The 26,883-nt window shown below is 40.6% G+C and overlaps 1 protein-coding gene across 1 annotated transcript; it reads left to right on the forward strand.

Annotated features, from left to right (window-relative positions):
* The first annotated feature begins 12,377 nt into the window (after positions 1 to 12,377).
* Positions 12,378 to 13,336, forward strand: LOC128449878 (protamine-like protein). The gene is made up of 2 exons (XM_053433219.1): positions 12,378 to 12,653; positions 13,214 to 13,336. The coding sequence occupies exons 1-2, from the start codon at positions 12,378 to 12,380 to the stop codon at positions 13,334 to 13,336; spliced, it is 399 nt and encodes a 132-aa protein (XP_053289194.1).
* Positions 13,337 to 26,883: the final 13,547 nt, after the last annotated feature.

A 26,883-nucleotide genomic window follows, 5' to 3' on the forward strand; every position in this document is an offset into this window, starting at 1 on the left:
ACACGTGTCCCCATCTCTCATCTACTATGACTCTACTTAGCATGAATTATGTTGTCATGGCTGGAACAGTGGGACTCATCGCTGAGAGATTACTTTGTGTTTCATGCAGATGGGCTGCCTGCAGGAGTGTTTGAGAGCCATGCTTATTAAATCTGCCTGAACGGGCAAGCAGGAAGGCAGAAGAAGCCATTTTTTGAATGGCTGTTCTGACAGCATAATTTGCATTCTGTAATTAACTGTCTCTCTTAAAACCCTTTCCCAAACCCCAGAAAAGACAAGGGGCCACACACACACACACACACACACACACTCCCACATTCCCACACACATTGAACTGGGGTCACTGAAACCGCACTGTGTTGTAGTTGTGACATATTTTTATCAAAGCAAACAGAGCGGTGAGGTGAAAGCAGGAAGAGAGAGGCGGGTTGGGTTTTAGTAGCGTAGGGAATAGAAGAAGAAAATAAATGTGAATTATTATTATTATTATTATTATTACTATTATTATTATTATTATATATTTGTTAGTAGGCTTAAAATTGCTCTCATTTATTGGTAATTATATACAGTATACAATAGGCAATACTGATCATAAAATGATGAGATACAACCATTATAAACGTTTACTGGGTAATTCATAAACTTACCTATACCCCTGAAGAAATATACCCCCTATTCAGTTTGTCTCATTCTCAGCAATTTGAGTTTTTTCAGCTATAAGAGTATAATTTATTTATTTTTGTTGACAGTACAGTTTACAGATATGTGCCACAATAATTTTAGCATGAAAAGTTGGTAGGAAGCACCTCCATCAATACAATTCAATCATAAGAGGTGGCTGAGAATGAGGGGGTAGGGCAGTTGTCCTCCAACCAGAAGGTCAGCGGTTTGGATCCTAGCCCATGCCGAACTGTCTTTGGGCAAGATGCTGAACCCCAAAAATGTCCCCTCATAGATGCTGAATGCATTAATTGTTATAATAAGTTGCTCCGGATAAAGAGTCAGCTAAATGACCAAAAAGTAGCAAAAAGCTTAACTTGATATCCTGTTATCAGGTGACATCTGACACGTATACAATCACAATTACATCAATCATCTTTACGTTTCATTTTTTTTTTCACATGCCACATTAATTGAATTACAACCCTGCAGTTGGTGTTGTTCTTTTAAAAATACTCTGTTTTGAACATGTACTGTATGTGCACAAACCCTCTGGATGGAACACAACTGCTCAGAGAAAGGACGAGGGCGGCAGTGTGTGGAAGTGAGTCGACAGCATGTTGGGGTGCAAATGGAAACCCGACCAGTGGACTATTAGACAGCGGCAGGAGGAGAGTCTCCATGTAACAGCTATTGAACAGACTGCTCCAAACGAGAGGCAATCAAAGCCGAGTGTAATTACACACTCCTCTGTGCTTTTCTAAAGCTGGGCCCATTGTGCCCTGAGTTCTCCACATCTAATGACACAGGTAGAGGATGAAAGCCAGAGCTGGGATACAACAACGTCCTCACTGCACAGCTACGTCTGCAATTTGTCTGGACAACAGCACAACAACAACCGACTCCACTGCTGACCACTTCATACAACTTACTGTGTACTGGATATCACAATTAAATGTGTCGTGTTCCTGAAATGAATGTACTACCATGCACACAGAGACATGATTATGTTTTATCTTTATTTTATTTTTCAATTTTTTATACTGATGAAAGTGTAAAAAAAAAATACACTCTCACTGTTTAACATGGAACTTAAAATTTATTTTGAACGTATTTTATTGGATAGAACCATGTAGTATTTTATTGCTGTATGTTGCTTATTGTACTCCCTGTTTTTTTGTATTGTTTTTCCAAGGCACCATTAAAAATGAGTGTCTCCAAGATTTTAGATAAACAAATGACGATGATAATGATGATGATATTTTTTACATCTATTATGACAAATTTGCATTGTGGTGCAGAATTCAGGTCTGGGATAGGGTGATTCTGCTTGGGCTTTAGGAGGCACATCCTCAGAAGGGTTCAGAAAGCATTATAAACACATGGAGCGTCAGGTTTCAGTGGGAGATATAGCCGTTTGTTGTCTGTGTAACAGTAGCAGCCACATTTCCAAGAAACTGATCCCAAAGGAAGCAAATACAAAGGTTGAATTAGGGCCTAACACTGGCCAAGAACTTTCTATAGACTAAAAGCAACTCCATGGACAGTTAGCAGCATCCAAAATGTGGTGGTAATCTGGATGATGACCAATTCTAACGCACCAGCACTGGCCACGTATATTGGTCTAACCCTTGTGTGATACTCAAAGAAGTCACCATTCACTTGACAGCACGATAAAAGCTCCTCAAAGTCTGTCCCAATAATCCTTTCCACAAAGAATTAGCATCGGGCAACAAGGGAGACGAGGAGCAGTCTTAACCATGTAGAAAAGGGCATTTTCCTCGACTACTGTGTTTCAGCGACTGCAGACTCTTATCGGAGCCTGTCAGAGGGAGAGAGAGGAGCTCAGCTAATCCAAAACAGCTCTTCTCTGTTAATCTCAAATGAGATGGAAATCCAGACGACTCACAGGGACAAAACACATGCTGCCTCCGTCCTGTAAAATGTTAGCTTTAAGGGTGAAAAAAAACTAAAATTTACAACGTGGTACATTAAGTGAAGCAACAACAAAAAAGTCTTGAAGCAAATTCATAGAGTTGTCATAAGGCGTAAATTTGAGGCAAACATTCACTGAAATACATATCCATCATATCCTGCAGCATTAAACTTTATATTCACTCATAAATAATATTAAATATCTAGTCAAGTGCACTGGTTTTATTTTATTGCTTCCGAACTTCTATTAAAACAGTAGAATATATCCATGTTTATCACAAAACGAATCAAAAAAGATTTGTGGACTTGCCAGCAGCGACTCTTTAAGTTTATTTCTATTGTCTAGACGCTAATGTCTGAGTAAGAGAAAGTCCACAGCCAATTCTCCGGACTTGCTCTCAAGGTGATGTCTGAAAATGGCTCTTGATGCACTTTTCTTTCTTCTTTTTCTTTCCTCTCTTTCCTTCCTTCCATCCTTCCTTCCTTCCTTCCTTCTTTCCTTCCTTCCTTCCTTCCTTCCTTCCCATTTACCTAACTTCCACCTTATTCTCCAATGCTTTGCAGCCCAGCCTGCAATTATAGTAAATACATCAAACTGCAAAATCTAAAATAATTTGCTGACAATCTAGAACAATCCAGAGTTATGTTTCCTTGGACAATGCCTCAGTGCTATTTTATTTTTCATAAAATTCCTTTGCCATTAATTATAAAAGCCAGAATACCACTTCACCCCAAAGTAATGAATCATTTCCTGTGAATCTACTTGGTAGATTATATTGTTAGATCCTTTCTACCTACTACACACCTCTATGAAAAATTGTCACATCATAGAAGCTCAGACAACATTTTACTCACCACAATGAGCATAATGCATGAAATTTCTCTTCAAAAAAAGTTACTCAGTGTTTTCAATCTGTTTATCTGGTTCCCTTTTTATGCCCTGGTGATAAATTGGTGAAAATAACCCAAGACATTTGGGGGCTTTTCAAACAAAAAATCATCAGAAAGAGTAACTTTATAACTAAGTCTAAATAATACAGACTCTTGATTGTTCTTGTTATTAGCAAAACCATAAAGCTAATACAGGATCAATTCAACTACTGTGGTCTGTTAGAGAGATGAGCAAGAGACTCAGAGCTAATATTGAGAGTGAGACGAGTGAGACACACGCACCAGAGCAAACTGTTCCTACTGGCTCCTTCAAGCTCATCTTTAATTCACTTCCACACTCAGAAGTTATTTCTACATTATGCTTCTGAAACTTCCTCCTATTAAGCTTCACTGTGTCACTCTGTTCGTGTATCAGCTCCCAGGCCCTTCTGCTCATGTTGTGGGTAGACGACTGCAGTTTGATGCTCATCTGTTTCCATTGTGCAGGCGCATATTAATACAATAATGATTTGGTGTTATACAAACACTCATTTTAGCTGTAGCCTCAGTGGTCGTCCCCAGACAGAAGTTTGAATGATGCCTTTAGGACAGTTTTATGAACCATCAAAAAGTATTTCAATGACGTTCAATGAGGAATTTTGTTTAAAAAAATGCTATTTGAATCATCTTTCAAACTATTTCTGGCAAAAAAGCTGTTACATCTGCTTTCACTGACACACGGCCAGCGCTCATGCACATATTCAACACACTGTTACGACTGGAGGTTCCTGTGGTATTGTGGTTCTCACAGACCGACTTCTCCTCTGTCTTTCTGTGTGACCACCGGAGGGCGCCGGTGGTCTCTTCCTCTCCACCATCAGAGCTTAACTGAGGTGAAGGGTGGTGGTGTTAGGGGTTTTCTAATGTGTAATTCTACATGTGTGTCACATGTTCCCGTGGGAAAGTCATTCTTATGGAGATCCTGCAGTTATGCAACCCTCACCGTATGGTGAAATTGTCTGTAGTAAGTTCAGTCTTGCTGGGTTACATACAGATCTGTATGGTGGTGAAGCACTGTCAAGTACAAAAAAACACATTTGTTCACCTTCTTGATAAATTATTGTTATCATTTGCTAATTTGTGACGTGCCTAATTTAAGTTCTGTCAGGCTTCTCCGGTCCGCATGTCAAAGCATCCTCAGGTAAGAAATTCAATCCCAAGTTGTGCCGAAAGATGCACCATCAGCGTGAGTGTTAGAGAAGCACAAACTCTGCATTAATGTGAATGGGTGATTGGTTTGAGTGGTCGTTAAAACTAGAAAAGCAGTATATGGTTTGATTTCAATTTAAATATCACCATTAGAGTACATTGATCTGATAAATGTGCTAGACTTTCAACCAACACTTCACACGGCTCCCTCTAGAGGTACTGTACAATTTATTTACTCCAATTACTCCCTAACTAATATTTATATATTGATATAGAATATTTTATATAATACCAGCTTTACCAAGAGGTGGCATTCACATCTGAGGTGGATCCAAATAAAGTAATTCAGGAAGTTCCTGCCTCATTTCAGCTACAAGGCTTTATTGTGCGGAAATCGATATTTCAGTCATCAGTGGTGCAGTGAGAGGGATTTTGCACAGTGTGCTGTTGAACAGCTCAACACTATCTCAGTGTGTGTTCAGGCACATGTACAGTGAATGTGTGAGACAAACCTCAGGCTGCACCCGCATAAATCAAGAGAACGCTTCCTTTTTGAGACTAAGTGGTAAATTGCAAGGTTGTCCGACATGTCACATGTGGAGACTGCAGCTGCTGGGATTGATTTTGCTATCAGAAACGGGCAGGACTTAATAATGGGCTGTAGCTGTCCTCTGGGAGTTTTGCGGTGAGAGCTGGTGTCACTGGAAACCCGCTGGATCTCCTGTGGCTTTATCAGGGCCGGCCGTTGGGCCGCCGCTGGCTCATCTTTATCTCTGTATCTTCTCTGATGCCGAGCGCCTCTGAGGCTTTCAACTTTTATCACAGAAAAATACATTAAAGACAAGAGATATGAGAGAGAACACTACAGGGTGTTCTACAAAGACTGAGTCAGGGATCTTCTGCCATATCCTAGTTGTCTGAACGGGTTGATGGGGCTGGGAATGTTGAAAATGTAAAGTATATATCTAATATTACACAGGTGAAATGTGCTTGGGTATAAAGCATTTGTGATAAGAGGCCAGGCACTAAAATTCTAAAGGTGAGAGTTTAGGTTCATCCTCTGGGGAGCAAAAAAAACACCCTCAGTATCTTTACAGCAACCTGCCAACTATGTTTGACAAGTAAAAGTGATGTGTGCGTAAAAAGTCCAGGGGTCACTGACAGCAAACCTCAGTCATCTTCAAAACAGATGTCTTTTATTGCAGCATTTTCTACTTTGCACTATGAATCATTTCTGTTACATTTAAGCAAGTCTAAATTATAATTAAGGTTTGGGAAATGGGAGGATTTAATAGCATAATTAATTGTGTCATAGCTTTTACTTCTTGTTATAGGCGACAGTAATCCTCGGTCTCTCTTTATGCTTTGTTTTGTTTATCTTTTAGACACCGCCGGGGTTGCAGCCGAAAATGTATAACAAATTCCTCCAAACATCACATACATTGGATGAAATACACAAGTTATTGTTAAGTCACATGTTTTCATGGGCTTATATTGTCCAGGAATATTGTTATGTGTTGTTTCTGCATTTAACAATTCAACTGTTGCTGTTAGCCTTGTTCGTACAAGTTTTTTCTCTTTATCCCAGATTATGATTGGATCTTTCTGTATTGTATGTACCACTCCATTTACCAATATCCTTGTACATGTGTACAATCATTCTAGTTCAATGTACTCAACAAATCATGGGAAACCCACCATTTTGTGTCCACTTTGTGTGATTATGGATAAAAGGCATCCTGTGTAGGCTAAACCTGCCTCAGGCCTCATTCTGGTACCCCTGCGGAGGATAAAGTACAGTGTGAGTACAGGAACAACTCTTAAAGGGACAGTTCACTGAAAAATGTAAGTTCCCTCATTACCGACTCACCACTACGCCGATGGAGGGGTTGGTGAAGTGTTTGGGTCCACAAAAGACTTCTGAAGTCTCAGGGGTAAACTTGGTTGCAGTCATAGTAACTGGCGACCTTTACGCGTGTGGTGTTATCCAAGTGTCTGCAAGCCCCGACATAAATATTCAACTCGAAACGGCATCATTTAGCCAGATTATTAGCCTATATGTCCACTGATGTCTTCCTAGGATGCATTCACCAACCCTCAGGAAACACCATTCTGTTGCTACGTGGCTACGTCCCCCTAGCTTAGCCACTTCCAGTGGACTTTTTGGCCTGAAACTGACCTCATTTCCAGTGGAATGGGCCCTTTATATTCAATCATTTACATTTATATCGGGAGCGGGTACTCTAAGGAGGCCGCCATGTGGTTTTTTAGACATCTTTTGAGTTTTTACGACAGCTGAAGCTACCAGAGGTTTTCTTTCGTGTTTGGAAGGGGAGGATGAGGGGATTGGTATTCAACAGCAACAAACTACACCACTAGATGTCACTAAATTCTACACATTGAACCTTTAAGTTGCACTCCCACCGGTCTCTTTCTGGCGCATTTACGAAGGTAAACACAACTGAAAGACACATTATGTTTGCAGATATAGAAGACCAGAACTTTTCCAAGTTTTAGAAGGCCAGTCGGCCAAAGTAGAAGTAACGTCCCGAGTTAGAGTATGGAGTTTCAATATAAAAAAGAAAGCGTAACTGCTGGTCTCGAACAGTAACGTTATTAGGAGGAATCTGCACGGACACATTCTCTTCCTTGCCTCCCTACATGCGGTAGTGTTTCTTCAGTGTTGTTTGTTGTGGTTAGCCTTTGTTAGCTAACACGCTGCTAGCTCAGCAACATGTCTCCTTAGTGTCGAAGTTTGGTGTGGAGGGGTGGTGGTGGTGGTGGGGGAGGTGACTGGGAGCAGGGGTGGTGGGTTTGGAGGCTGGACTGGTACTGGCTGGTCGGGGCTGAGAGACGAGTGCAATCCTGAATGACATCATACGGGAAAGGTATGAAATAAGATGTTTCAATAACATGTTTCTTAGGTTGGACTGAGTTAAAAAGTCAGCGGAATGACTGTTTTTTTAATACTTTGAGGATTCCCACTGACCCCCTTCAAGTCAGTAGGGATAATAAAAGCCCTGGAAATTTATTTTACACAATATGGGCCCTTTAAGCTTAAAAATGTCTGATTGGATGTTACAAAGCTGCAAATGAGTAACATTCATTGATACTCATCGCGTAACCGACTTTGTCCTCATCAGCTAATATAAAATGTCATCTTAAAGACTAAAGCTCGCCGCCGTCTATGTTCCTTAGTTATTGTGGATGGGACATGGACCAAACTAAAAAGTCACATCACATCAAATTTTTCTCAAGGATGTTATTTTGTCATTTTGGATCATATATGAATGAGGTATATCTTTAGGTCAGGTATGTTCTAATGTTCTTTAATTAACTATTCAATTCAATAAAAAGCTGGTGAAAAGTCATCTCAAGATGAGATCACTACTGCACAGACCCTGGCTCCATGCAGTGATGTCCCAAGATGGCACCATTGGTATCGGCGAAATTCTGATTTCAGCAGAAAAGTGGAAAGAGGTAAAGATGTGTCATCCATCATCATATAGCCTAAAGTCATCCATTCTAAAGTTGAAAAAACTTTCATTCCATGAATGTCAGCTGTTAATCCACAGAATTGTCTTTGCTGTATAAGAAACTATAACGAAGACGAGACACAGTAGAAAAACGTGTGACTCTACAGCTCGTCTAGCGTCGCATGATGCCCCGGCTCCACACCACATGCCGCAAGCTGTGCTCTATTACAGCCACACTCTGAAATGCTCCTTCAATCCTAAATGAAATAGCTGTAAAAAATTTGATGAAAAATATACTCATCTATTATGATTACTCAACTATAAATAATTCAAATATCCAAAACCTACAACTTGAAGTGTACATCTTCTAATGACAATATATAAAAATGAGAAAATATAAAAACCTTATTCTTACCTCTCACATGAGAAATATCATCAAAACAAAGCTGACAATTAATATGAACACAAAATATTCACCACAATCTGATGTGGTTATTGTGGCACTGTGACTAAATTGCAGTCTGTCCAGCTCTGCATGCGAACAAGAACAGTTATTATCTGCACCACCAGCTACAGTCATTTATTTGTTGTTGGCCACGAAAAACAATCTGCAAACTCTCCTCTTATCATTTGTTCCTCATTTGATCTCTACTAACCTTGTCTTTATTAGATAATTACTTCACTTTCTTCACAGCTAGTTAATAACGTTTCTGTTGAACCCAGTGAGGCTGAGTAAAAACGTATAAAAAAATGGCTAAAAGAGGCCGAAAGCCTCAGCAGAAAGGAAATGTAAAGATGTCATTTTCAGTGTTTATTATTCTATTATTACTACTACTATCAGAGTAAAACTGATCCATTATCAAAATGTACTACATTACCATATCAGATTTAAATCTAAACTTTTTTATCATGCCATAGGAATCTACCATGGTATCTAACGGTGTCAGTACCACTGTCTACAATGGGTGTTTTTTTGTTTGTTTGCTTTTTTTCAAAACAGATTAAGTGCTGCAGTGTGATTTGGGAGAAGCAAATCTCAGCAGATGAACAGTTGATAGTTAAGTCACTGGTATTAATCCTCTCTCTGTCAAGGAAGATGAGGATGATGAAAGCAGAGGTGATGCCGGAGCATCGACTTTGTTCTGAAGAGTGGAGAGAAATGAAAGAATCATGCCACGCTACTTTCTGTCTTTCACCCCAGAGAATCCATCCATCCATCACAACAAGCCTGGTGGAGACTTACATTGCTAGAATGGGAAAGAACTGATTTCACTGTCAAATTAAGAAACATGTGATTGCTGCAAAAAAATCACTGCTAGTCACTGAGCGACCGGCTACTGGTGCACAGCTTTGAACTTGCTAATAATAGCATACTGTATACTACTCAAAACAGATAAATGGGGGACGTCAGGGCTGGGTTCTTCTGTCCAGCTCCAGTCTCTCTGTGCTCCTCGACTGTGTGGCATCTCCTCATAAATAACTTTTGACTTGGCATCCTGTGCACAGAGTGGCTTTTCTTGTTAACGCGGAGGTGGAGGAGGGTAAAAAATTAATGACTGCTAAATTATTCACGTCGCCTTCAGATGACAAAAAAACAGAAACATCCTGAAAAAGAATGATCTGTTAAAAGAGGAAGTTGAGTGGATAATTTGGTGAGTCAAAGTAATATGAAAATATCAGATTTATTGTTTGCCCTGTGGACCTGGTGTCGGACGGAGGAAACCACGTATGAAATATCAAGAACACCATTAACACTATTTTCATAACTGTATGTGGGATGCTTGCCTTTTCGTCCACCAAGTCCTCAAACCTAAAAAGAAAAGATTTTACAATTAAGATGAACATTTTTTGATTTGACCCATGCAGCCACCATCACAAAAGTTGGAGACAACCTTGAGAAGAGCCATCAGAAAAAATAAAATAGAGTCGACCAATCATGAGTTAGTTAACATTCATCACAGCTACCACCTTAGATCTACTCTGATCCACCAAACTCATATTTAATTTGCATTTTTTGGGCTTATTAGCAACATTTGGGTGTTCTCTCATTTAAATTAATTGGTAGAAAAAAACCACAAATTATTAATTTGTTCACTACCTAAATATGATTGATGCTTAAGTTACAGCAACCACAGGAAGTGCCCACACACAGTCAAAGAGGTAAATGATCGATCAGTCACTCCTGAGAAAATAAAACCTGCTCACACTGGATGAGTCCTCGTTGTCTAGCAGTCTGTAGCCTTGGTTCATGTCTTGGTTAGGTCCATTTCCACCATTTCCTTGTCTCTGGTGTGGAGCTGTCCAATGGCTCTGGAATGTCAGTAAGGTGAAAAATCTAACTTTTATGACCATTTACAATATTTTTCTCTTTGATGGGTTGTTTTTTATATTTTGTTATTCTTAAAAGTATTTATTTATTCATACATAAATCACATATTTATTTATTTATATCAACTTGTTTATTTTCAAACTTTAAACTGAATGATAAATTGGTGAGCAAGGTATTTATGGTCAATCTAGGCTCTCTGAACGTTGAAAGAAAATACAGAAATAAGTTTGGAATGAATCAACCAACATAAATTATATTAAAAGCTAAAATGAGGTTGAAGTAGCTGTATGTAATATCATAAATAGACTTCAAGTCACAATCACTCTTGAATGCTGTGGAAAATATAGACGTTTATACCCCTGTCCACCACCTGACCTACCACACAGTTCCTGTTGGCCTCACTACCCAACAGTCACAGTACAGTCAAACCGTCACAGTCAAATTTTGACACGTAATCTCTCCAGCACATTTTGGTCTGCCCCAGGATCCCAGTAGGTAACCTGTCGGCATCCCAGTCAGTAGCCCAAACAACCTCAACTAATTATGTGCAGTGGTATCTTTAACTCCCTTAGGTGAGACTTGACGATGCTCACACCTGGAAAAACAAAAGCTTTATCTTCAGGATCCTGTCAGTCACTACATCCATCCTATACTATACCCCACAATACATGGAACTCTTTTGAAACATATGTGAATAATTGACTATTCCATATCCAGACCACTTATTAGATCAGTTCAGAAGAACACCTTTGATATTCAGAGTCTCATTCATTTTTCATGCACAGACAAACAAACAAACTCCAACTTCTTCTATCGGTAAGAGGCTAATAGCAATACTTCTGGTACACATACACCCAAAGCAAGTGGGATCGCTCTCCCCAGCTGAAGGGGCTGTTGCAACTGTGGGAGGAATAATTGAGTTTAGGCATTAGGCTGAGCAGTGGGACACGGAGTAATATGTAACAGGATAAAGGAGGAGGGAGAGTTCTTTCCCAGTGGGCTGAATCTCCAGACTCCTCTACTCCTTGAGTCACCATTTTGATGAAATTAACTGTCCTCTTCACCCGTTCTGCCCTCCACCCTCCAGCCCTCAGTTCTGTCCTAAAGAGATTAGACCACTTCAGGAACATTATTCAGATTGTTTATCATTCTCAGCTCCAATTGAAATTAAGTGGTTTCTGTTACGCAGAGGGCTTCTGCGGGAATTTGGATCACACTTTTTTTCCCTGCCTCTCCTCTCACCTCAGTGTTATTAGCTCCTGCTTCACTAAGATTTATTTGTGTGTCTTTGTGACTCAGGCAGTGATCAGTTAAAGTGCTATTCCTGCCACTTATACAACTGCAATTCCATCTCATATGTAGAAAAGAAACCACTGAAGAAATAAGAATTAGAATTTCACACATTTCACACTATTTTCCTTGACTGGACACACATCTTAAATGTGTACACAAATGGATTAATAAAAGATCTTCAGTGATTAATGATGAGCTTGTTTGGTAGTACGGGAATACATCAAGATTCAAGGGCATATTATTATAAGCTTGTACGTATTAGGGCCCGAGCTCTGACAGGGTGAGGCCCTACTGAAATTGTAAGGATTATTATTATTATTATTATTATTCAGGAATATTAATTGGCTTTTTGAGGGCTTTAACATGCTCAAATTCGTACCAAACTTTAGTTAGAAAGTGGTGGAAATGTACGTATTCTGCAGGAATTTTCATTGAGAGAATATCTAATGTCTAACAGTTTATGCATGCACTTTACAGAATCAGGTAGCTGGTGAAAACACATTGGCCATATTGCTTTTACAATGCCTTCTTCAGTGATACTTCGGCATTTAATGTCTCGGTCCAAATCTCCAAGGAGATCCAGATCTCCAACAAAGTCTCCAAAGATGAGAGCAAAGTCTCTAATGATGAGAGCCAAGTCTACAAAGCGGAGAGCAAAGCCTCAGAGGAAGAAATCGGGCTTAACAGTGTCCAACCTGATACTGAAGGCTGTTTCCGCTTCCACAGAGCCCCACGGCATTTCCCTGGCAGACTTGAAGAAGGTTCTGCAGGCTGGAGGATACGATGTTGCGAGGAGCAACGCCAGGGTCCTCAACACCATCAGACGCCTAGTGGCCAAAAAAGCTTTGGTTCAGATCACAGGCACCTCGGGCTCTTTCAAGGTGAACAAAAATACACCAAAGACGTGAGCAAAGTCTCCAAGGAGATTCATATCTACAATAACATCCAAATCTCCAAATATGAGAGGTAAAATCTCCAAAGAGATCCAAATCTCCAAGGAGATCCAAATCTCCAAGGAGTTCCAGATCTCCAATGAGATCCATATCTCCAAGGAGATACAAATTTCGAAAGAGATCCAGATCTCCAAGCAGATCCAAATATCCAATGATATCCCAATCACCAAAGAGGAGAGTCAAGACTCCAAAGATGAGAGCAAATCTCCAAGGACATCCAGATCTCCAAGGAGATCCAAATCTCCAATGATATCCAAATCTCCAAAGAGGAGGCTCAAGACTCTAAAGACGAGGGCAAAGTCTCCAAGGAGATCCAAATCTCCAATGAGATCCAAATATCCAAAGAGGAGAGTCAAGACTCTAAAGTCTAGAACAAGGTCTCCAAGTATATCCAAATCTCCAATGAGATCCAAATCTCCAAAGATTAGAGCAAAGTCTCCAATATGATTCAAATCTCCAAAGATGAGAGCAAAGTCTCCAAGAGATCCAAATCTCCAAGGAGATCCAGCTCTCCAATGAGATCCAAATCTCCAATGAGATCCAGGTCTCCAAGGAGATCCAAATCTCCAATGCGATTCAAAACTCCAATAAGATCCAATCTCCAAAGATGAGAGCAAAGTCTCCAAAGGGACTGAAATCTCCAATGAGATCCAAATCTCCAATGAGATCCCAATAACCAAAGAGGAGAGTCAAGACTAACGATTAACGAGTGGCAGTAACAGGCCACGAATCCTGATTGCTGTGCTAATGGCTTGTTTACCACCACATAAAAACCAGAGGAAAAGTTTTTGTGTTAAATGTAAATAGAAACCCTTTCTCAAGTTAATGAACAAAGAACTACACGTTCAATAATGTCACTGCAAGTGGATATTGAACTGCAAGGTTTGGAAATTTCGGCTTCACACACTTTGTGATAACATGGGTTAAAAATGCTTATCAGTTTGTTCATTCAGGCTTTCATACATACAAACATACACATGTGGGACTCCACTAACAACATAACTAAAAAAGAGAAATAAATACAATAAAGTGAGCCAAGGTGTAGTAAACATTTGATGTGAAAGTGTTAGAATAGTACCAGCTCACACATGCAAGATTATTAGTTTAGTAGGATCTCTTTCTCTCTAGTGACAGGGATTCATTCATTAACAGGTATCTTTATATTTCCTTCTTAACCAGATAAAGCAACGATAAGCACCAGCTCAAAGTGATAAGATGTTTCATGGTATAAACAAATATTAAAATCTTACTTTTAGGCCAGTAGCAGTAACATCTACAGCAGCCAAGTCCCCTTGGGTCGTTACGTGATAAAAGATATTTTGAGTGAAATAAACAGTCGACTTAAAGTTGGTTGAGTCAAATGTATCAGCAATATAGCTGCTTGAGACATTCTCCACCAAACTGTTGAAAAGGGTTAACAATGTTTGCACACCATGGTTTCCTTTGTCAAGGTTCATTTCTGCTCTCTATAATGAACCTGAAGTTATAGACATACTGTTGGAAATTACTCCGCTAAACTGTCCCCGTGGTTAATGTAAAGAGAGAACAGCAGTTAGATCATGTGTGGAACAGTCCTGTGGTAATCTGACTTTATAAAGAATCTACAGTAAAATCCTCCAATGGTCTCAATGGCACCCTGTGGTGATATTCAACCACCTGCATATCAGCGAGCTGGAATTAGATCAAAACAGCTTAATGCCACAAAGGCCATGAAATTCAGGAACAAAATCCATTCATGTAACGCTGATAATACTGATGGGGACTCGCAGCCATTCATGTAGATTAATTTCACATTCATTGTTAATTAGCTGCGATTGGGGAGAAGCTGCGATTATCAAATGAGCTTAGTGTATTTAACTGGGACTAATCCGCGGCTTCCCTTGTTTATGGTGTTTGATGAGGAAGACAGCGGTGAGTCAGCTGGAGAGTTGACAGAACAACTGGATTTATAGACCCATGTTGGGCACAGCTCAGGCAGCGCAGAAAAAGATTAAACCAGTTTTAGATCTCACTGTTATCCCTCATTAGCATTAATGGGCACCGTCGAGCAGAACTACATCCTAATTCAGGGGTGGGCAATTAATTTTCCCGAAGGGCCACATGAGAAACATGGACAGTTGTGGAGGGCCGGACCAATAAGCTGAACTTAATTCTACTCATATTAATTTGATAAGCTTCTACAGGTAAGAGTAAATGTTATGGTTAGGCGATGAAAAAGTGAGGCAGGCAAAGTAATAACGCCAACAATATATCACACTTTAATCAACATTTAAAAGAACAGTTGTGAACAAAGTATGCAATTTTTTTGCAGTATTCCAAAGATCAGCTTTAAATTAACTGTATACAAAGTGCTATTACTATTTGCATATAGTCTAATCACCCCATTTCCGTTTTTTTTTCTTGTTAAGTGAGAGAAATCTAGTCTGTTTTGGGCATGAACAAGTGCACTGAAGTCAGGTTGAATATCTGAGGTGGATATGCGAAGGACAGCTGACAGGTGATCATCAGTGAGAGAGGATCTGTATCTGGATTTGTTTAACTTCATCACAGAAAATGTTTGTTCACATATGTCAGTAGATCCAAAGAGAACCAACATCTTCTGAGCATGCCTCCTCACGTATGAAAAGTTCTCCTCTTTGAGAGAAGAATAAAACATTAGCAGTGATACTGACTTAAAGTGCTCTGCCAGCAGTGTACCTGCGGAGGTGATCCACTGATGGTGGGGCTTCTTTCAGTGTTGGCATGTGGTTGAGAATGTTACCCTCCAACTGGCTTGAAAGAAACTGCAACTTTCTCATGAAAGTCTCACCAGGCTGTACATTTGATGTGCAAATAGGCCCTTGCCTTGCAGCTTGCTATTTAGCTCATTCATTAATGCAGTGACATCAACAGCAATTGCAAGATCTTCCATCCAGTCTGCATGTGAGAGCTCTGGGCTGTCCTTGCCTTTCTTTTCACAAAACTCTTGAATCTCTGCTCTCAGGTCCCATACTGTTTTAAGCACTTTGTCCAGACTGAGCCATCTGACAGCTGTGTGGGAGCCTATGTCCCCATGTTCAGTCTCATGCTCCTCCAAGAGTGCAACAAACTGTCTGTGATTCAGCTCCTGCCCTGATAAAGTTAACTAATTTAGTTACAACATCAGTAACATGATTCATTTTTAGCACTGACTTACACAACACCTCCTGATGTATAATACACAGGGTTCATACACATTTTTAACCCATGGATTTCCATGACTTTTCCATGACTTTCAATAACTTTAAACCAACTTTCCATTACCAAACATTTTGTGAGATCTCAGTGTATACATGCAAAAGAGACTAAATTTAGCATTTAAGCTAACAATGAGAATTTCAAAGCATACAGTAAACCTTGAATTACACAAATGAATGAGACAATAGTTTGATTGACGTCTGTTGTAACACATGGCATGTTTTCCATTTGTAGCCAAGCATGGTTAAATCTACACTTCCCTGGCGTAGTGCATTATCTCACCTATGGGGCATGAAACCGGAAATGCAGCTCCAGAAGGGATGTAGAGCAGACCAATCACAGCCTTGCGGGCTGAGTGAGCTTGCGGAGCTTTGCCGTAAATTTTAGAAAAGTGGGGCGACGCCCGTCAGCACGTAAGAAGGGATACATAAGCACGTAAGGGACCCGGAAGGGCTCTTGCGCTTACGGGCCCGTGAAAACGCAGAAGCATGTTTCAGGCTTCACACTCACATCTCTTCTTAACTCCGTTCGCCAACACATCATCCGCTCGCGGCATTCAGGATGTACGTCAGGTAAATGTTAAAAAAAAAAGGCACCTTCAAAATAAAAGAAATGTTGTTGTATTCTCTGCATGATGTTCACTTATTTACGTGTGATTCCTAATATTCCGTTGACCTCACGCGGGCCGGTCGGTCACAGACAGCCAAAGGGCCAGATGCGGCCCGGGGGCCGTACAATGCCCAGGTCTGTCCTAATAGATACAAGGCCCGTATTCCCGTGGTTTAAACCAACATTAAGGCTCTATATTATTGCAGCTGATAATTAAGCCTTTTTAAAAAAAAAATTAAACAGAACAAGCTGGCAAAATGTTTTCTGCCAGCAAATAATATTCAAGGTTATTTTTGCTGCACCTAGCGAGGCAATAACATAATTTTACGATAACAAATCGATATCTAACTTCGGAGCAGAAAATGAATATATATCTTTTATAAAATGTATGTGGTCACATGTGTATAATGTTAAAAGCATAATCTATCGTGAATTTTAGTCCCCCTGGGCCCACCTGTACTCTGTAGTTACAATATGTCCCTTTGTAGACGTTTTCAGCTCTTTGTGTTTGTTTTGTTTCTCTTCAAGGTCATTTGATGTATCTCTGTCACCATTCTCTGTTTGGTTTCTCTTCGCTTGACATCTATTTGTATCTGTTCAGTCTCTTCAAGTCTGTTTTGCATTTATTTATTTCTCTCTGTTGTTTGTGTCTGTTTGTTTGCCATCTATTTGGAGCTGCTTCAGGCCACTTTGTCAGTTTGACATCAGTTTGACGCCTTGTAAATATCCTCTTGCTCTGATGTTATTTACAAGTCTTGCACCATTTTATGTATCTTTGGGGTCCTTTTTCCTCTATGTTTGATGGATTATTTTTGTCTTTGTTATTATTTGTGTGTCCATTTGGCATTTCTTTGTAGGTGCTTGACTTTCATCTTGAAATGTTAGCAGCCACTTCAAATGCAAGCTTTGAGAGGACAACCCTATGGATTACTAATATGCCCAGTGGCAGTGGGAGTCAGGCGGCCCTTCTCCTTCCATATGTTGATCCTGTCAGGATGATGAGTACCCAGCTAATTTCATGGAAGTGGACCATGGACCTTGTTCTAAGAGTAGTTGGTTTGGAACAAACTGTTGTATGGAATCACAAAGGAATGGATGGACTAAATGATTGACGATGGCAACTGACAGGAAGCGTACTTGATGCACAAAAAGCTGTTCCTCATTTCAGGGGCTGCAGTCAAACCAGCCAACTTCGGCTGCATCCTTCATCGGCCGGGTAGACCGCATCTGCCAAACTGAAAGTACATGATCTGGTTTTCTAATGGCATCACCAGCACGTTTGACTGATGTGTGTATTTGTCCGTATATGACTTTCTTACATCCACACTTACCCATTAGCCCAGATAGACCAGTGTGAAACACGCAGCTGAGTCTGCAGTATGTTGCTTCAGATAAGTGTCAATACATTTCAGTGCAATTTATTTAGGGCTCCTCTCCATCTGCTGCTGCACCCTCCAGGGTGTCACCCCGTCATAGTCAACCTGCTTGATTGGCTCTTTCTAGATGATGGACAGACTGGAAATTAAGCAGGTGGCCACGATGGAGAGCAACTGCACTTTCCTCATAATATATTTGACTGGTGTGTGTGTGTTTGCGTAACATTGAGTGTGTGTTACTTCAGTTTTAATGTAGCGGCACACAGACTGATGTCACACAGGCTCAAACCGGTGCTTCACACAGTGTTTCTCATCAGTGGTGCGCACAACCAAAACAGTTGCAATGTTCTTCTGATGAATTTTGAGCGTCGCCTACCAGTATAAGTGAATAAGACATTGTGGTGCAAGAAGCCTTTCTATAGTATCAGTCCTGGTAACCTCACTTAAATTAACAAGTCTCTGAGTCAAATTGTTCTCTCTAAGACAAAGTTTCAGCCCAAAAGCTTTTTGCTGTTTAAACATTCAGTGGTTTAAATGTGTTGATAGATCTAGTTTAAAATTTGCACAGAGCTAAGTTAGCTGCTTGGAGTCTTAAAGCTAAGGAGACAAACCTTGTCCCAGCATCAGCTCACTTTCTGCCTCAAACCCGTACTTTGATTCATTCATAGCAGCTTTTTGTTGTGGGCTAAAAAGTTAGACACACTGGAGATTGTCCAAAGTATGAAAACAACCAAAGCTGTCTGCGGCTAAAACTCTAGATAAAGGGGCTCTGCATTTCCTGTTCTGAGGGCACATATGAACTAAACAACCAAAATTGTCAAGCATCGTGAAGCTGGATCACACAGTGAGATTGTGATGGGTGTCTCCCTTTTTTTTTTTATCTCGTCAACAGATAAAATCTTTCTGTTATGAAGTACGCTAATATATTCTTGTCTCACATCTGCTGAGATCTCCACCTGCCAGCTGTTTACAGGAGAGGCTGGTGGAGAGCGGCACTTCCCTCAAACATTAATTGTTGTTGCTACCAGATGCCAACTCTGTGTGATGGTCAGTATAGACTGCTCTTCCTTCGAAGAGGAAACTACACAACGCTCTGTTGTGCATCGCAGTGTTCGCTTGTTTCTTTCATTTGACTCTTAAATTATATATTTTTTTTCATTTCACTCCAACTTTAATTTCACTCATTTTTATAGAGCTATCGTTGCAGCTGACAGGGCTGGCACAATGTCCATCTTTTGACCTGCCAGGACAGAGTCAGGAGCGACAGCACCAATAGTATTAAAGAATAAAACTCAGTTGCTGCGGATGACTTTTTTAATCCCTCTCTTGAGTGACGCTGAACTTTATAGAAGTGTGACTGTTGGGATAAGTGGACCTGCAGCCCTATTTGCCACTGTGTGTCCCTCCCCCTGCCTCGCTCCTCTCGTGGGTTGTGTGTCACCATTTTGGTCCTTGTCCGTGTCTGACTGTGCACTCACCTGCTGTCGGAATAATCTGAAAAATTAGTTTCTGACTGGGGAAATACAAGTGAACAGCAAGCCTGAATAACAACTCATACTGTTACTGTACACGAGTTGCCAAGGTGCTGACATCAATCGTACACCAGTAACTTATTTTTGCAATCAGCTCTAATTAGTAATTAGGAGAGGCGATGGACTATGGTCACTTGTAATTTAAACATACCTTTTAGCAATTTACATGTTTTATGACATATTAACACATATTACACATTAACATGCAATAATTATTTATATTCCTTTTTCTCTGCTCTGTGTTATTATGTAAAGACGTCTCTAGGTTTTATTTTTTACGACTTTGGATTCAGATTAATTATAGTCCCTGTTTTTTCCTGCCTTGTTTGCCAACACCTCTCCATTGTTTGAGTTCATGATCATTGAGCCATCCCTGACAATATCCACCAGGCTGAGGCCTGCAATGCTCTGCCCTGCTCAATTGGATGGCTAGCCTTAAGAGGCTTGGATTCTGGATTCTGAAGCAAAGAAATGTACATCAGCACCAGAACTCATTCCTGACAACCTGCCTGCAAACTTCTCTGGGTATCAGTTTCTTGGTTCTTACTCTTACTCCAGTCCAGGCTGAATTCTCCCATCCATCTATCCATCCACCCATACTGATTATCCTTTCAGGGTGGCAGGAGGAGCTGGAGCCAATCCCACCCGACACCCTGGACAGGTCGCCTAATTATCACATGGGCAACATATAGAGACAAAGGACCATTCACACCTTTGGAGAGTTTCCAATTAAACCAATCCCCAGTCTGGTTCTGTGGGAGAAAGCAGGCCAGAACCCACACGAACATGGGGAGAACATGCAAACTCCACACAGGATTGGAACCTTCTTACTGTGAGGCGTCTTGCTAAATTATTACTCAAAGTGATGCTAAATCACAGCGCAACTCCATGAGTGTGTGGCAACAGCTGGGTTGTACATTCTCTCCTTAATTAAATATGTTCGTTACAAGCATATTCATTGTAATGAGAGAATTGTTCAAACATTCTTAATAGCCCATTCATAATCCCTGATTGATGCTAGGATAACATTTCTTCAGTTGACGGCAGCAGGAGGACGCCCTGGTTGTGTGTGTGTGAGTGTCGTCTGTTGAGTTACAATCTGGCAGCACAACATTCCTTCTGAGCACCGAGCTAATGCCTCATAGAGGTGAAAAGCTGCCAATTTACACATTGCATTTCCACAATGAACGACGGCAAATCAATACACACTGAGACTCCAGCAAAGTCTCAGTGTGAGAGTGATTTGTAAGAGAGAGAGTTGTAAGGGTTTTACCAGGTGTGAAGTCTGTAGCTCTGCAAAAAGCCAATTGGAAATGTTAACAAATTGAAACTCTCTGAGCTATTGTCACCATCAAGCAGTTCACTATTAGTCTGCTCTCCATCCATCTATCTGTGGCATTTCTCTCTCTTTCTACGCTCTGCACTTCATTCACAAAAGTAGATTCAGTTTGCCATTGTAAATAGCATGAGGCTTTACTCATATAATGATCTGAAAGCAAATGAAAGAGGATTCATAGTGACTCTGAGGGGGTGGTAATAAAGAGAGCACTGATATCAGTTGGCGAGAGCAAAAAAAGTGGTTTGAACGTCATCTTTTGCCTCGGTGCACCTTCGGACAGGATATTACTTTCTGTTGCTTCGGAGTATACATTTCCTCCCTCAAGCTCATCTGGAAACGTAGACAACCAGCAGCTTCTTATCTCCCTGATAGAATTTGATATTCGTTCATCCATAAAGGACTAAGAAGTCTCCCACATATGATGCGGTTTAATTTCCCTCACAGCGAGCCAGGCATCTGTACACGGGTTGCAAATGAGAGCTGAAAACATGTTCTGTCGTATTTTCAAACATTAATAGCAGACCCCTTGTTGGGCTATTACTAGACAGTAAGAGGCTCCATGCTGAGTTGCTTGCTGAAAGAGGCCAGTGGTCCGTCGTTTTATGCAGGAGAAGGAATGATATTACCCGAGGTTGTTGGTGGTCCACTAAAGATTATATCCGGAGTAAGTGCTATGCCTAATAGTGGTGAGTTGACAGATGAACCGACATTATTTGGCATCACTTGTAGCAGAACAGAAAATCCTTCTAACTGCACGGTCCATGTGTGATGTAGTCATCCCTATATCCAGAGGAAAGGAACATGTGTCAAATCCTCAATAGAGCAAATGATCGGAGAGAAAATATTAGCAGAGTTTGGAACAACTATAACCTGGATGATTTATTTGGACAAAAACTAACACGCCAGTCCAACAACTTTGTCACCAGGCCAAGATGCTAAAACACAGAAAGGGACAAAGCAATGCAGGTATTTTTGTTTAATCTCCAAAGCTGCTGCAGCTGTTTTGAACAATCTATTTGAATGTTGGAGCTCACCCACCTTCATTTTAGTGCAAAGCCATTTCAACTGAAGGAACTTAGGGTTTTCACCTAAAAGAAAAGTTAGGACAATATCAAAATGACTCTCTCATCTGTCAAGCCTTTGAGGAAACAGCCTAAAGCAGCAGCTAAATAACAAGTGGTACTGAAACTCAACCAAACCTATAATTACATATTCAGACGAAAACGTATATAAAATAAACAACACCAAACACAAAAGCATAAAATAACAGAAAACATCCTGCCAGCCAAAACAAATCAACTATTCTCTGCATGATTCAATATGAAACTGAATACAAATAGTAACACAAAGCTGCCTGCCGGCAGATTTAAAGGTGTGATCTTGCTGAAGCTGCTGGAAGCCCTTTTATATCCCACAAAATGTCATCCAGAAACCACCTGCGCAATAATTCATACCAACCAATTAAATCCTGTCACCATGACACACGCAATCACCACTGCGAGACCATTAAAGGCTGACAGACACAGACAGGCACCCACAACTCAACTTAAAGTAAAACACAATATGGAGCCTATTGTGGTTAGTACAGTTTCTAGCACTACATCCTGAAGCATCCTGAGTGCCACATCAGTTCAATTACTGTCAGTCAAAATAGAATTGAGCTTTTTCTTTAAGGATTCTTTGAAAAACTGAAAAGATAGTAACACTTCGGACATATGACTAAATATAACTGCTCACTGGAAAATGACTGGAAATGCACTTTGTTGTGTTGTTTGTTGTGTGTTAATGTTTATGGCTGCAAATATGTCCATCATCATATATTATATGCTTTACAAAAATAAACAAAGGAATTGCACTGTCAGTGTCAACATGTAACCACATGGGGCAACATATAGAGCACATGTGAATCAGGAAAGCACATGTAATTACATGGCTTCCACATGGGTATTACAGGTACTTCACACCTTTTACCTCCAAAATGTTCCAAAACATGTAAACACATGAATGCATACATCTGTTTTTCCACCTGTGAAATTCATGTGGTTCCTTCTCTAAGGGTTTATATTATAGTATATATATATATGATGATCAAAACAGTTTTGACAGCAAAACTGTAATGATAAAATGCTGCATAATACTCAGCTGAGGTCTTCTAGAGTTTTGTGAACCTGAGAGTCCTCTTCAGCACTGCAGCTCTTTGATTGAATTGTTAAATAATGTATTGGTGAAGCATGACATGCAATTATTTGACACATTATCGTGCTGTGCAGTCGTCTAATGAAACATTCAGCACAACAGTTGACGTCATGTTTATGCCAGATGATCGATGCTAAATTCATCTTAATTGTCTGCAGTTGGAAACAAGTTTGATAGGCAGACAAAATCATTGAGTGGAGCTGAGGGAAATTAAGGAGTTGGCAGTGATTTGTCAGTGTGAGCCACACCTTTCAAATTACATGTAGTCATTTGAGCAACACTTAATGTGGACACTATTGATCAATGAAGCTTGAAGGTATAAACTTCAGATAATTGCACTGTCCAGTAATTGTCTTATTTTTTGTCATGCAACAAGCCTGTTGCACTTTCATTAGGCAATTTGAAACTACCAAATATGCAATTATGTAATTTAGAATAAAAACAAACAAACAACCGTATCTGCAATCGAACAAGAAGATGATGTATATGCTCAGAAAGTGTGTGCATCCGAGTGTGTGTGTTTTCTGCTCTCAGCCACAGACTGGCAATGCAGGACTGCATCTGAGGCTTTATTGAGGCAACTCTAATCCATGAGCTGCAGGCCTCAGCTGCCATCACTGGTCTGCCAGGCCGAAAATAATTACATTTTAAATGGCTGCGCAAACAACAGCCACCACATTAGTGTGTTAATACAGGCCAATCACTTCTTCTAAAGAAAAAAATCGAAATAACAAGAGGAAACACTGCCTTCATTCTGTCCCCCACAGACTGATAAATGCATGGTAGTCTTCCATGCCCCGGGTGACCATTTATAACACTCGATTATTTATTTATTTCCCTAAATCTGCATAATCATTTTGGCTATAGGTCATATGCGAACAAGATGGGGAGCTCAGAATAGCATGCATTATTCATTATTATGCAGGGTACAGTGGGTACCAGAGGTTTATAAGATACGTGTGTGCGATTTACAAACTTTGTCCTTTTCTTTATCGCACAAAAGCTCCTCGGACTGGGATACCTGGGGCACCAGATAGTGCAGAACGTGTGTAATGAAGAAAATGTAAAGATGTGGTAACCCAGATAAATGAACGGCTGTGCCCCGTTTGTGCTCTATCCAGCCCAGTGTAAACAAAAAAATTTGACTTGATGTTGAGACCTCCCTATGTGCGAAACAGAATTATGGGATGAATTAACAGCTAATGATAATGAATAAATTGTGTAGTATTAAACTTGTGATATCTATTGCTATTAAAAGACATATATCCTGCGGAAATCATTTTGCAGGGGCCTTAGTGTATGAGCAATTCAGTGAAAGTGTGCGTCACAAAACAAATTACAACATGACTCGGATGAGGTGAACCGTAATGGCAGATGTCAGAAAACATGGGGTCAAGCTTGCTGTTAATATTGCAGTTGTCCTGACTCATGCTGCTAATCAGAGGGTGTAGGAGTGTACGTGTCGGAAGATGGATGGATGGTGTGGTGAGAGAGCCTTAGATCAGAGATAAATGACTTCATTAAAGTGTAAGTCTCAGAAAGCTGGAATTAGCCACATGCCCCCACTCCTTCCTCCGCCACGGCAGATTATGAACACCATAAATCAATGCGTATCTGTAAAACCATAATGGTCCCTCGCCTGCTTCATCTAACCTCCACAAGGGGGGGGAGGTGCAGCAGCCTGCAGCCAAGATAGCATACGGATGCGGGCCATTTCAGGCAATGATGCAGCACTTCTGGCTTCCTTGTGGCCCAGATCTGAGAAAACAGGAGCCCAAGTCCTATCATTTATTCTGGATCAAATCTGGGCCAAAACAGTTGTGCTATGTGGGTGGGGCTTTCACATTCTGATTCATGATTTCTAACTTGATTTTGGGTGATGGTGTTAGCGCTTGGGGAACTGCAGGTAAAGACTGTCTGATGTTAGCAGTTGTTTATATTCACAGATTCATTTTGTCTGAATTTCAAATGGTACTTGAACTAATGGTCTTCCTATACAGATGCGCTTATACTGATTTGGGTGTAAGTTCGGGAAAGTTATTAGTATGAAACAGAAAAGACCTGGTAGTTGTCTCCTATGATTCTGATATTGAAAATACCGTTTAGAGATAGGCCTGGTAGGGAGGGTTGGGGTTAATTTTCTAAGCTAAGCTATATGCACTGATAATGAGAACCTGTCAACATGCTATTGGCAAACTGAGGATTAATCACAATTTTATCAAAAACTCGCATTCAACATCTTAAACTGTTTAATGAAATGCTTGAGACGTGTAAACCTTCCACATCTGTAACTGTGGTTAAATATGATGCCTACACCGAGTCCGATGGCCGTGTTGTTCAGGGGCAATGCTTCTGCCGACCCAGAGGCCTTAAGACCTACAGAAAACTGGAGCTCCAATCCAAGTAAACCTCTTTCCCTCTAAATGTGCCAGCAACCTTGATTCTAACGTATCCCCCTCATACAGCATCAGTAAAAGGAGGATGTGTCAGATAGTTCCTAAGGACTAGTGAGCCCCAGGATTTACATCCTATGCTAAGAAGAACAGAGAATGCTCAATCTGTCAACAGCACAAGCTCAGAAAAAAACAGTTCAGACAACATTGTCGAGACATCCCTCCCCGCAGGAGCCTTTCTGTGTTTTCAATTACAGTCATGGAGTCTCCTCTTGTTCTTCTGCGCTGCTCTGATAGAGGAAGAAAGTAGTAGCATCAACACTGTCAGGAATCCTGTCGGGAATCAAAGGATCTTTGTTCATTTCGAATGCAGCTCTGACAGTTGTGATGTATTTATTCAGTGTGATAAATTCTCCCCTTGTAGGTTGAAAGTCTGGAAATGCAAAAAGTCCACTCGTCTTTCTATAAAGCTGTTTGAGCCTTTTCTCTCAGTCCTGTCGATTCTATGACATGAGAGTCAGAGTCATCATTCAAGCAGGCGCGGCGCGTCCCATTGGGCAAGTCGGACAGTTGCCCAGGGCCTCGGCCACCAGGGGGCCTCGTCGTATTTATGATTTTTTTCTTTATTTTTCAAATAAATCACTCCTCATGTCCTCCTTCATTCAATATGAACCCAATAGCAAGACAGGCTTCATCGTACTTTCTTTTCAACTTGGTTTTTGAACACTGTGTCTTGTTTGTCACTGACCGGCTGCTTAACAGGAACGAGCTCTGATCTCACTCTGTGTCTCTGAGCGAATGTGAGAGGGCGGAGCCCCGGGGCCTGTGTGTGTGTGATGTCTGGGGACACACACGCACACACTTGCCCGCACAACACTGTACAGCAGACCTGGGCATTGTACGGCCGCCGGGCCACTTCCGGCCCTTTGGCTGTCTGTGACCGGCCCGCGTGAGGTCAACGGAATATTAGGAATCACATGTAAATAAGTGAACATCATGCAGAGAATACAACAACATTTCTTTTATTTTGAAGGTGCCTTTTTTTTTAACATTTACCTGACGTACATCCTGAATGCCGCGAGCGGATGATGTGTTGGTGAACGGAGTTAAGAAGAGATGTGAAAGCTGTTAAAGTCCCCAAAAAGGTCAGCCCACGTTAAGAGAAGAAAGATAGAGTTTTTAACGAGACATGGACTGCTAAGTATTTATTTACTGAAGTCAATGGGAAAGCCGTGTGCTTAGTTTGTGGAGAAAAGATCGCTGTTTTTAAGGATTGCAATTTGAACCGCCACTACGAGACAAAGCACGGAGAGACGGACGAAACGTAACGAGAAGGATCGAGGACATCGGTCATGAAAAACCTGGAAAAGTCATGGAATTGTTAAATGTTTATTTTCCAGTCCTGGAAAAGTGCTTGAAAAAAATCCCAAAAGTTTTGGAGAAGTCATGGAGATTTGTTATATTCATATTTTCATGTCGTTCATTTACGCTGAGTTT

The sequence above is a fragment of the Pleuronectes platessa genome, chromosome 10, assembly GCF_947347685.1.
Source record: "Pleuronectes platessa chromosome 10, fPlePla1.1, whole genome shotgun sequence".
Classification (NCBI taxonomy): Eukaryota; Metazoa; Chordata; class Actinopteri; order Pleuronectiformes; family Pleuronectidae; genus Pleuronectes; species Pleuronectes platessa.